This window comes from Typopeltis vanoorti, chromosome 2 (genome assembly GCF_054136105.1).
Source record: "Typopeltis vanoorti isolate ZY-2024b chromosome 2, IOZ_Tvanoo_1.0, whole genome shotgun sequence".
Taxonomy (NCBI): domain Eukaryota; kingdom Metazoa; phylum Arthropoda; class Arachnida; order Uropygi; family Thelyphonidae; genus Typopeltis; species Typopeltis vanoorti.
Window position 1 is genome coordinate 54746751 of NC_143550.1, and position 13798 is coordinate 54760548.

At 33.6% G+C, this 13798-nt stretch overlaps 1 protein-coding gene across 1 annotated transcript in view; it reads right to left on the reverse strand.

Annotated features, from left to right (window-relative positions):
- Window positions 1-13798, reverse strand: part of LOC150109022 (ubiquitin carboxyl-terminal hydrolase 31-like) — a 240241-nt gene that overhangs the window by 94901 nt on the left and 131542 nt on the right. The window contains exon 2 of the mRNA XM_090401494.1: window positions 8226-8279. Within this exon, the coding sequence (XP_090257620.1) occupies window positions 8226-8279 (54 nt within the window). The remainder of the gene's footprint in view (window positions 1-8225; window positions 8280-13798) is intronic.

Here is a 13798-nt window from a genome sequence, read left to right on the forward strand (position 1 = left end):
AATATATTCCATGTTGCGTTGTGAAAATCGCATATATTTACATAACTAAGGTATCGACAATACCTTAAAGCAGTGTTTCTCAAACTTCAGATATCCGCGGACCCCTTCTTAAATTTTCATTATTACCAAGTACCCCCTAATTAATTAATTAATTAAAAAATTAATTAATTAAAACGAATAAATTAATTTAAAATATTAAAAAATTAAATATCTATTTTATTTGAATTTATATGTTCATGTAAACAAAAAATATGATTTATTTTTAATAGAACAAACTTTATAAAGGTACCATAAAGTTTTACTTACTTGAAATAATTTATCATCAATGAGAGGAGTGAAATTGCTTATGCTGAGATAAAATTTCAGCAAAATTTGGCTCTATAGTTGTTAATTTCAATCTCAGATGCGGTTCGACATCTATAATGCGATTCCTCTTCTTCGTCTTAATATCTACAAGGGCCGAAAATTCAACTTCGCACAGATATGAACTTGGAAATAGAAAAATGAACCTTAGAGCTTTATCTATTAATTCAGGAAATTCATTCTGTATTTGTAGCCAAAATGATGATAACGTATTCTCGCTGTATTTATTTTTTAGGAAACCATCAGAAGCTAGTTCTAAAAGTTGTTCTTCTTCTATTGACGATAGACCCTTTGGCATAAATTTGTTTTTATTGAAAGGGTATCTTATCCACTCAATATTAATGTCCAATTCAGGGAAATACTTTTCTAGATTCATTTGTAAGCTTTTTAAATGCTGCATGATAGTAATTTTCACATCGTCAACAATTTGTTCATTTGAACTTGCGAGCAATTCATGAAGCGATGGAAACGCGTCAAATTCTCCATTACCAACACACTTTTGCCATAACTTCATTTTTGCCAACGTGGCGTTCACTTTATCTTGGACATGAAATATAGAAATTTCCTTGCCTTGTAAAGATAAATTAAGACTATTTAATACAGCAAATATATCTGCCAGGTATGCTAATTGACTGAGCCATTTCCAATTATGTAAATGCCTTTTCAATTCAAACTTTTCATCAAGAAAAACTTGTAATTCATTCCGAAGTTCAAATAAACGAGTAAGGACTTTTCCACGAGAAAGCCAACGAACATTGTGTATAGTTGCTTCCCATTTCTTTGCAAAGCTGAGAGAAAAGTCTGGCGTTCAGAGGACGGCCTTTAACATAATTTATGATTTTTACAGCTTCATCAAGAACTTTTCCTAAGTCTGTAGACATCATACGTGTAGCCAAAGCCTCCCTGTATATACAACACTGTGTCAACTTTGCATTTGGTGCAACAGCTTGAATCCTTGAAACAAGCCCTTTTTTTAGATCCGACCATGGATTTCGCTCCATCCGTGCTTATTCCAACACAACTTTTCCAATCAAGCTTGTTTTGATGCATAAAGGTATTTATACTGTTGAATATTTCTTCTCCTGTTGTATGTTCTGGAAAGGGTTGGCAATATAAAAAGCCGTCATGAATTTTTTGATTTTTTTCGTACCTAACGAACACTAGAAGATTTGCATAATTTGCAATGTCGGTGGATTCATCTACCTGCAACGCATAATAACGACTCTTACGTATGTCGGATAACAATGTTTGTTTTATATTTTCAGCCATTTCAGTGATTCTTCGATGAACGGTACTATTTGAAAGGCAAATCTTTGCATTATCTCCAATCATAATTTCCGCTATTATTTTTGCTGCAGGCTTGACCAAAGTTTCACCAATTGAAACTGCTGCACCACTTTTTGCTATTAATAGCGAAACACGATATGAAGCTTCTAAAGCCTTCATGTTTTCCTCCTGACATGATAGACATCATTTTTTGAGATTCTTTTAAATTTTTTAGTTTATTTTGAAAAAAATTGACAGGTTTGTCCTTGCATTCATTATGTTTCGATTCAAAATGGCGATTTAAATTACATGATTTCATGCTTTCATTTTTTAAAGTTTCACCGCAAATTACACATAATGGAATAGGTTCCTCTTCATTTCCCGTCCATGAAAATCCACATTTCAAGTAATTTAATTCGTACTTACGAAGTTTCTCATCTTCTTCCTAGTTGGTTCTTTAGAGATGTCAGACGATACACACACCTTTCAATTTCACTTGATCCAGATACAATATCAACATTTTCTTGTTGCTGACAGCTGCTTGTATCTACTATGTTCCTCTCTTTTGCACATTTTAAAAATTCAGTCTTTAACCAGTGATCCATACTTAAGAATTCGAAAGCTAAAAAAAATTACCGTATTTAACGAACAGTCCTTCAACAAATGGCTAGTGAAAGCAGAACTCGAAACAGAGAGCAATGGTAGGCCAGTAGAGATAAAGCAGCTATGAAGACGTTCATATGATTGGTGCGGTATTAACAAAAGATCGCGCTACTAATTGACAAAGGCAAGCCGACAGTTCAGTTGAAATGCTAATTCTCTTCAACCGAATTCCTTATATAATATCTGAAACACATTCACTATATATTTCTTAGTTTTAACACGTTCACTCAAACAAAACCATGTGTTGCCGGTGCACCATATGGTTTTGATTGTCTACTATACAGCATTTTATGTGGGAGGGGGTCATGCGATTCATTAGTTAGTGCCGTTTTTATCCCAGTTGTCTCTAATTGCACTGTTTGTTGAGAAACATATTACACAGCCTGCAGATGTCTCTGTACCTTATTCAGTGATACAATAGGAACGTTTTACGATCTCAAACTTAAATTTTATTCCATGCGTTAATGATGCATAGCCGAAAATTGCCACGAACCCCCGGGGGTTCGCGTACCACACTTTGAGAAACACTGCCTTAAAGAGAAGAACATTATACATAAACAAGAAACTATCAATACAAAACGAGCTTGATGATGCACATAATTTAAATAAGATTACAGTTCTTAAACACAGAAAACTAACATTTCAAATAAATTATTGATAAACATATCAATAATTTATTTGAAATGTTTGTGAAAAGTCACTATGTTATCAATATGTATTTCGATATGTAAACATGAGTGAAGTGGATAATACACAGCACGAGTGCCCTCTGTATTCTACCAAATACCGATGAATAAGAGAAAATGTAAAGGTCAACTATGAAGTAAAATGCTGTTAGGTAGTAAAGATAAGATAAAAATTTTGTTGACTTGAGATAAAGCCAATTACATTTAGAATTTTATGAGTGTCTAAAGTACTATCAATTCATCAGTACTGTATTTGAAATAATAATAATAATAATAATAATAATAATAATAATAATAAACTAGTGCAATAAAAGAAAAGACTGAAACATCAGCAATAATAATAGCAGTAAATGTACATTATGCGATACATAAAGATGAAACTGTAGAACATCTGACAGTGCCTGCAGCAAGGTAGCCCAAACAGATATTAAATATCTGTTTGGGCTACCTTGATTACAATAATTCATTGGCACGTATGCGAAACATATGGTTTTCCTACTGCTGATAACTGGTGGCAACATAAAATCGTGACAATACTGGAAAACAAGACAGCAAAAATTCTCTGGGACTGTAGAATACAAATTGATCGGCCTTTGGAACACAACAGAATCGACATCACAATTATTGAACAGAGACAAGTTTGGATTATTGACATCGGAGTACCCACCAATAACAACATCAACAACAAAGAATTGGGAGAAAAAAATCATTAAATATGGAGATCTGATAATCGAAGTTGGCCGGCTGTGGCTTAAGCAGACCAAAGTCATCCCAATTGTTATCGGTGCACTTGGTGCAAATTTAAAGAAGTTATCCAACTATTTACAAGAATTAAACATCGACCAATTAACCGCGTATGATCTAGAGAGAGAGAGAGAGAGAGAGAGAGAGAAAAGCGACATTAGTTGGAAATATCCATAATTTTATGACGCTACCTGACAGACTAGTCTTAGATTCTTGGGTAGAATCTGAATTGTGCCGTATCACCAGTCAAAGTGTTGTTTGAATGATATTTTGTTTTGGCTGTGTTTCAATTGTGTGAAATCATATATTATATCTGAGAAATTTTGATCTTTTATAAAAATACGTTTTTTTTTGTTTTTTTTTTTTGAAATATCTTTAATTTACCATAAGAAAACGAGTTATTAAAAAAAAAAAAAATCTTACTGATTGCTTAAATTCCACTGGTAATTATAACCAACATCGTAAGAGCAGGACGGGACACAGACACAAAAAGCCATTTAAAAAAATACAGCATTAATTCAAACCATATGCAACAATGTGATGGCTGTAGCAGAGTGAAAACAAAGTTTTGCAGATGAGAATGCTGTTTAAAAAGATACATAAACCTATTGTAGATGACAACTTTCCATATTCTTGAAATGGATATAAATCATTTTTTAGGTTTAGATGACGTAAAAAAAGGCCTCAGGAGATTTTTTAAACAGGTATGCCAATTTGAAATACTTGCGAAAGTAATAAGTGTTATATGAGTCTTCGGACTCCTTGGAGGTGTCACGAATAATAATAATAATAATAATAATAATAATAATAATAATAATGTTTCTACTTTATCGTGTAGGCTGTGGCTCGGGCATAGTGTCTTCAAGTCCTAACTTGTTAGGACTTAGAAATGAAATGTCATTTGGTATTTAGCCAAGATACCCTGCCGTAAGACTGTCAAGGTAAATGACATGATTTCAAACATTTTCACACCATTTTTTTACTCGCTCAGCTATTTTATACCCTTCGCCTACTGACTGCCTTTTAAGGCGCAAGAAATCAGCACATGAGAAATCCTTTAAAATAATCATTTAATATTGTGGGTTGTATTCGATATTGCAATTTTCGTAGTCGACTCAGAGTTCAGCATCACTCAGGTGATGCCAAACTGTGAAGATCGCGATTACATTATCTGAGTTAAGTAAACAATTTCTGTCATGATGTGTGATTGAAATCCGTATAAAAATAATAAAGAAATATGATATATATCATAGTTCGAATATGATCATATTTGGCAATCTGCTGCTCTGACCTTTATTTGTTAATTGAGGTATGACCGCCAGCGACGCATTTCTTTCATTATATAAGATATATTGACATATCTTGTGTATTTTTTTTTTTTCCCCTGCAGGAATTTGTTGTATGGACTTTCTTTGAAAAACGTTTGTTCGCAAGATTTGATATTATCATATCAGCTACAGTCCTCGAAGTTTATTTATTTATTTTAATATAATTTACAACCAAAAACCTTATCACACCTTTTAGTACGATGGACAGGATGTTCAATCATTTGAAAACAATTCTCTATAACCCCCCCCCCCCCGAGCCATTTTAGACATCCGATAAGTAGAACGATAATCTCATATCGGCAATGAAAATTCTCTCTTATCTAAACACATTCACAGGCATCGTATCACATTAGGATTCGAACCCACAAACCGTTAATTGGAAAGTGGATACGCTATCCACTCGGTCACCCAAAATTGTATGCAGGTAAAAAAATTTATACGGCAGGGCAAAGAAAAAAAAAAAATTCCGAGTCTACCTAATGCCCATTCTTTCCTTCAATGAACATTCCTGCATCAGCACTACAAGTTAACATAACTGCGTGAGCGAAGTAGGACAATTTCTTGAAAGAAACAAAGAATTCATGTTTTACAATCGTTTACCAGCACGGAACTCATGAAATAATCTATTGGAACAAACAAGCAGTTTGTTTTTTCCTTACTGTTTTTATTGCCTCTGTGTGTGCATAATAAACTCGTAAACACGATAACTAACGATTCAGTATATAGATATATCTAGCTTCGTATGATTACGAAGCTACTTCGAAGAAGAATCAGTATATTTTACTGATTACACGTGCATATTATTTGGAGTACTTCTCATAACATAGTTTGAACACTACGTTTGCCATATAAATGGTGAACTGAAACAAACCATTTGGATGGACTAACTCCTCTGTAAAATTGAACCATTTGGTATATCACATGCTCTCCATTAAGGAACACGGATTTTTCATCATTAGAAAAATAAATAAATAAAATATCTCCAGATGTAAGATACTTAGCAAACTACCCTGTAGTTTGGCAGAGATACGAACCAACCAGAGGTGCACGGGATGCAAAAACACCCAGGCGACAATCGCCTAAATCGGTCCGTAAAATATTTTCAAGCAGAATACAGAATTACAAACGATACTCGAGAAAGAATTCTTTCTTTCATTGAGTAGTTCTATTTCTCTAAGAAGTGCGTTTCTTAGATTCCAAGATGTCCTCTGATGTATTCCGAGATCTTGTTTTTTTTCCCCATGTGTTGTATTATATATATATATATATATATATATTATATTCTTATTATTGTGTTATTTTTTGTATTATTATTATTTTATCAAAATAATGCAAAAATAATAACATTATTATTATATGGCAGTGACATGGGCAATAAGAGCCAGACAAAAAAGGAAAATAATCACTGCAGCAGAAATGAAATAGAACAGCAGATTATACAAGACTAGATAAAAAGAGAAATGAAGATATAGTGAAAGAACTGAACCAAACACCAATAATGGAAACCATAGAAAAATACAGAACCAAATAGAAAGAGCATCTAGATCAGTGTTTCTCAACGTGGGGGCAATTTGAATTTTTTTTTTTGGGGGGGGGGGGGAGGCAGCAATTAGAAAATGTACATGTACATATTTATATTATACTTTTTCAGAATTTGGCTGACTATTATGCTAGGGGGAGAGGAAGGGGCATCAAAATATTTGAGACGTTGAGGTGGGGGTATGATCCAAAAAAGGTTGAGAAACACTGATCTAGACCGAATGGAATATAATAGAATACCCAGGAAGATAATGAACTACAAACCAAAGGGTCGAAGAAACAGAGGTAGACCAATAAATTGCTGGGTTGAGACCGAAACAGTTCTGGTCTAGATTCGTGACAGGAGGAAGAAGATGAGTATATATTTTTTTTCTATCTACACGGTTAAAATCTATCTACACGGCTAAAATTGAATTTTTGAGCAAAGTTCAAATGTCTAAAAAAAAATTCAGTGCGATCTTAAAAAATAAAAAATAATAAATAAAATAAAAAAAAAGAAGATATTTTTGAGTAATAGTAAGAAGGATAGAAATTTTTAGAAATGGTACTGGGGTTACATGTGGACTCACATGCTATTCAAGAATCACTGAACTAGTCAGAAATGTAGACCACTCCAGCAGTTCAAACTTTATTTTATTCATTTAATGTTTTGCTGTCAATATGCGAAAATATGTATTACATTTCGAAATACAGTATTACAAACAAACTCGCACAGAATTCACCTAAAGAAAGAACAACTGCACACGCAAACATCAAGTGCTCTACACGTATTTCTGTAACTGCATTCAAATGTTTTTTTGTTTTTTTTTAACATGCATAAACGGAATTTTAACCTTTGAAAACACAGACAATTATGGTATGCAGTAGACTATGAGATCATAGACCTCGAAGTTTCAGGTTTTGTCATATTTCATTTAAAATCAATGACAGGCCAACCATAACTGCATGCGCTACCAATGTATGCTCTTTGTAGTCAAGAATACTTGGGCTGTTTTTATAATACAACCATTATTAGAAAACATGCTAGATGAAAGTACAGTTTCTATATTTATATACAGTATAGAATTCTTTAAATAAATCGCTTGTTTATAAGAAGAACAAACTTATATTTTGCACATAGAACTAAATAAGTAACAATATTCTGAATAAATCTTAATTAAATCGTAATTATATGATTTCATAATCATATATATTATAAGATTACAATCTTTCGTTAGTGAGAGTCACATAAAATATAATAATAAAAATTAAATCGAAAGAAACTCAGAGCTGAAAAAAAAATATTTATTTTTTCAGAAGATTGAAGAAATGACACAAACACAGAGAGAAAGAGAGACTCGTTACTGAGTCTCTCTTGCTCTAAGGTAAGAGACCGACTCGAAGCTTCAAATCTAATTTCTCGTTCCTGTCTCAGCTCTTTTGCTTGTCTGGAAGCTTCGCACAAGTTAATAATGGGAAGGGAAGAAACGGGGATACAAAAACTGGTTTATAGAGACGCGCATTGTGGGTTGAGCCACGGGCAATGTGTATAACAGTAAAGATGTTAAGCAGAGGCTATTCAGTCATCATAAACGCCCGTTCTGTATGTTGAACTCGCTGCGTGCACACATACATACACACACAAATAAACACACACCTGTTTTAAGACTGCAGGGTTGATTATTCTCCCATTTTTTCTAGCTTTATCGTACTTTTGTGGTCACGTAGTATATGTTCACTCCAAATGAATAAATCTCATACAGGTAGAAAACTGAAAGCTAATGGAGTACCATAATCAATAAAAATAAAATTTGTGAATTAAATTTCAAGTGGCTGCGATCTAATTACGAATTACAATCAGATGCATGATGGGTAATTTTTCATTGGCATTTCTCATGATATATTGTCAAGTTCCAGCGTTGCCACACGCGGCACTGATGTGCTGTAGGTTTTGTAACTTCACACATGCGGGGTTCATAAAAACCTACAGACTTGTTTTCTCAATTTCATAACTCTAGAGGAATAAACATACAATAAACAATCACCCTTTATTCGATATTTTATAGTATTTTTAATATTCACATTGTTATTAAAAAAGGGAGGTGAGCAAGATCGGATAAAATAAAAATAAAAATAAAAATTTTAAGCCAAAACTTTCTCTTAGAATCAATCCACTTGTCCAGATTTAATGAGGTTTATGGTTTATTTGATATGAAATAATTTGTATAGAAATACTCATTCTGTCATTTTGTCTTGCTGTAACACGCTGACGTCATACAAAATACAGCATAACCCTTACTAAACGGCCGTGACACGTATTTCAATGATCAGGTACTTGGGTGGCTGATGATACAGCAACAAGCGGAAACTCGCGGTTGAAGCTGAGAGAATTCGTATCAAAAATAATAATTTAGTGTCTGAAATAATAACTATAATATTATTTAGTATCATTTCGTATTTACTAGTATTAAATATCAAATAAAAATATGGTGTTATTTATTTGGTATCATTTTCTTTCTTTCTTGTATTTTCCAAACAAATAAAGAACACTTAACTGTACTCTAAAAAATAGAGTACAGTTAAGTGTTCTTCATGACAATATTGCTATATTATAACAATATAAAAAAATTACAAAATACTAATACAGAAAAAGTTAGCTTATGTTCACAGCTTTTCTTACTTCGCAAAAATAATAATAATAATAATATGGTACTAGCAAATATTAAGCACAATATTAGATACATTGTTAAAATACTCAGGAGTACAAAAATCATAAATTAAAAATACTTCTTGAGGAAACAATGCAGATCAATGAAACTTTTGGATAGCTCGCTGTTTTGAACTCTCAAACAGAAATTAATTAACCACACACAAACAAAACTTTGCATTACTAAAAAAAAAGAGTTTCATATATATTCATCTTGTACTGTTTAAAGCTAATCTTCACAATGCGCTTTTCAGCATCCCATCATAAAAAATCAGATTCCTTCTTCCTTTTTTTTCCGTTACAGTTTTTGTCTATCACGGCTTATTTTTCTGTTAATGACTATAACTTGTATTATACTTATAGTTTGCTGCTTACTTTTGAAACCAAGGAACATTCTTAAAAACTGAAATTCACTAGAGGGAGAAAGATATTAACATCAAGAAAGTCTTCTGTGAAGTTTTCACTGAGAAAAAAAACGTTTCTCTCATGCAATAGCATCATTTTACATAAGGTAAATTTTCGTTTTGTGTATTCTCTTCACATCTCTTTCAGTGTCTTCCTGCCTTTTGATTTCTATTATAGAATTTTATCAAATTTTAATTGGTTTATTTCATCGTACAGCGCAAGGCTTGGATTCACAATTAGACGTTGGCTGATAGTTTTTTTGTGTCTGTGAACTATTGCGTATATTCGGGTCTCGGTTTGTATGTTTAGTAGAATAAAAACCAAGATTCAGTGGGTGTCACTTCCGTAAAACTGGCTAAACTAATATTTAGACCAATCGAGGAGTTCCTGCTTCATCTGGTATGTCAAAATGCTGAATTTCATCTATTTTTGAATGGATTGGCTCAAATTGTATACTTCAAGAATTTAAAGCGTTTTATAATTTTCATGACAATGTTTGTTTACGTGCAACATTTTAAACTATCTCATTTATATTTGTTCTGTTAAATGATGTAAATTATAGATTTATAAGTGAATACCAATGTTCGCTTATGTTAATTATTGTAATAATAACAGTCTACTTTCCCTAGAATTTCCTGCATTTGACTTTCGAAGCCAGATGTAGATTTGTTTTGCTAATTGTCAAGCTTCGGTGCAGGCTGAGAATAAAGCTGGAGTTTTTATCTCAAGCCATCTGCAATATGCAATTTTTTTTTTTTTTTTTTTCCAGATTAGTTGGAAAGCCAACATTGAGCAGGAAAAGGAATAACGTTGAATGGTGCCATCATGAAAGCCTGGAATAATTATATTCCAATTTATATATTCATATAAATAAGCTTTTAAAGGTATGGTCAGCTTCTATTGCAAATAAAAAAAAATCTAAATAGATAAGATTGCAAACTTTCTGAATAAACAAGTGAAATAATTCAAAGGCATTCTTAAAAATGAAAAAGGAATAAACTACAGAGGAAACTTCATTAAATAGTCTACCTCCCACAGTTCAACAGCTAAGTTTGTGCACTGAATAGGTACAACGCACTCGCAAATAGAATCGTTGCGTGAAGACACAAAATTGCACTTTATGATTATTATCAGGTAAAACTTCATGCGAATATCTGTATTTTGACCACAAACGCTATTGCAAAAGCAGTAACCTATTAGGATACTGGCAGGCCATTGTACATATTACAGAGTTCAAAGAAGTCTGATTTGAAGTTGTTGCAAGAAAATGAAAGCAACCAGACGAGAAGAAAGTTTCTATTTTATTTTTTACTTTTTCAGATAAGCCTTTTAGCTTAATTGTTTCGTGGCGTGCGCAGAAAATCTTAATGAACGAAGAGGAGCAGAAAAATCGTTGGTAGCGAGCAGATGTTTCAGATTTCAGAAAAAGGTTGCTTTTTATTTCAAAAATATAATTAAAAAAAAAAAAACTTATTTCAAAATATTTCATTTCTGTGATGGAAAATCAGCATTTGTGTAACGCAACTGCATGGACCACGTGACATTCGGTTTGAATCCCATCTATGAAGTCATAAGAGCATTTCATCCAAAGTTGGGTAAGCCAGTCTGTTAGACATAATATATGCTAGCTCTGTGATCTCAGTTGCGTCTACCAAAATAGTAAGAAACCAAAGTATGGAAACACTTCTAAACAAGACGTTATTTAGACGTTTTTATAAATCAGTGTTTAAAATTTTATCGCTGTAACTTTCACTAGCCTGGAGACGACAATGAAAAATTTGATATTGAGACTTTCGAAGGCATGGGGAGATGAATTCCACGAAAAAAATATTTAGTATCAAAAATCGACGATAGGGGAAATTTTGGCGCTGGCGGAGCCGAAAGCAGTCAAATATTTGCAGTAAACGCAGGTAAAAAGGACTGTGCAAATTTTACTGTGTATACGTGACAGCAGCGCCACCAATTCCACTTAAAAAGGGATTGGGAACGTTCAGGCAGTTATTCGAATGACTGATGAATTATGCTCAATATGCGTCCTACCTTGCCTCAGCGTGTTTTACTTGTTAAGTTGTTTTACCTTAAACAGTGCAATGCCGTAGCGGCCCTTCGGGAATTTAGAAGGCTTCATAACCTGCGTACAGGTCCTATGTCAGCTGTAGCACTGAGAGCTATGATTAAGAAGTTTGAAGAAACTGGATCACTAGGAGTTAGACCTGGCAGAGGACGGAAAGCAGTGCAAGAAGAGACAGTAACAGACGTTGCTATTGCGGTGTTCGACGACACAGGGACCAGTACTGGTCCAAGCGCTCATGCCATTGCTCGCAAATTTGATATGGCTTATGGTACAGTTATTTCCTGTGAGTTCAATCATTACATTAATTTCTGTGTCTCACACAAGCTGTTGTTTTAGTTTAATTATTATTATTATTATTATTATTATCATCATTGTAACGCGCCACATATCCAGCTGGAATGAGTGACGCGGCTGTCACTTACACCGTCGAAATGTTATTATTCCATTTTATCTGGCTTTAATGTAATTATCCGCTTGTTTTCGGCTCTGCCACCGCCAAATTTTCCCCTATCGGCGACTTTTGGTACTAAATCTTTTTTTCGCGGAAATTATCTCCCATGCCTTCAAAAGTCTCAATATAAAATTTGGTCTCATTCCGTTTATTGGTTTTAGCTAGAGATGCCTCCAAAGAGGAAAAGTTATTTTATGGCCACCCTGTATATGAGTTTTAATTTCTATAAATTTCCATTGCTTAAGCAATTGGAAATAGGATTATTTCAATTAGAGAAGATGAAACTGACACCATGAAACCAATACACTACGTCTGTTAATTGCGTTTAGCTTCCAGGGATCTGTCAATTTTTCATGAGTAAAATTTCGAGTTTCCGGAAGGATAAACTCTACCACTTTCGTACGAGACCAACTAACACTCATCTTCAATTGAAAAAGCCCTTATAAAAGGTTTCACAAGTATTAGTCGGGATTTAAACCTAGCTTTCTCCAATTGAAGGATAATAATGCGTCGTTCTTCTGAATGTGATTTCTTGAGCATGGAGGAATAAATTAAACTACGTCTATTGAAGGAGTTGTAAATAAACAACAACAACAAAAAAAAAAAAATACGTTGTATTCTTCCTTTTAGTGCTACTTGATATAAATCCTGAATTTTCCCAATCTTCGTTTTGAAAATATAGGAAGAAAGGAAAAGGACAACAAAGAAATCTAGTTTGTTTAGTCAACAAAATGTCTCCAACCATCTCCCAATAAATAACTATATGTTTTGCATATCAAAAGTTCGCGTGCATCAGTGTGTTATGCACGTAGTTATTAAGACTTAAAGGTTCCGTTCAGAAGCATATTTTGAATTTTGGCAAAAAGAAGATATATTGTGGTGTCCGACATCCTTCTTTCCTCGCCAGCTCTTCTCTCTTTCCACCTTTCCCCCTGGCTCCCATCCACCCTCTCTCGAAACTTTTCGTAATGCATTCTTCCCATTTGCCCTTGCGTGTTAGGCTCGATGGCCTGTCACGATCAATTAACTTGGCTTATTTTTAAAATTTAATTAATGTTCTGATGGGGTGGTTAATCCTGTCTGCAAAGTGCATTATTGGCTACCAACCGCGTGTGTTCTCTCCTGGCTGGTTTGCCTGTCTTGCGGGATGGAAAATCCTAGTTAGTAGGAGGAAAAAACCCTCCCCCCACCGTATGAGACCGGTTACTCGCCTTCAGTCGAAAAAAAAAAGCCCTGATAAAGGTCCTTCGTCTCCTAGAAGGGAATCGAACCCAGATATTTTCAACTATAGGATATGTCGAAACCGAAGTGAGCTATGGAGGCTTATAATGTATTCTTTAGTGTCTTAAATTAAATGTTCAGCTTTACAGCTAAGCATAAGGTGATGATCATAAATTAATGTGGTTTCAATTTCTCCATCAAACTACTTTTAGAGAGAGAGAGAGAGAGAAAGAGAAACTATGTAAAAAAAAAAAAAAAAACGGCAATTAATCTCAGAATCATTCATATCAACATATATTCAAAATGTAACTAGTAATCGATAAGCTGCTTAATATTCACAGTAGAATTCAAAATAAATGTAAACGTACGGAT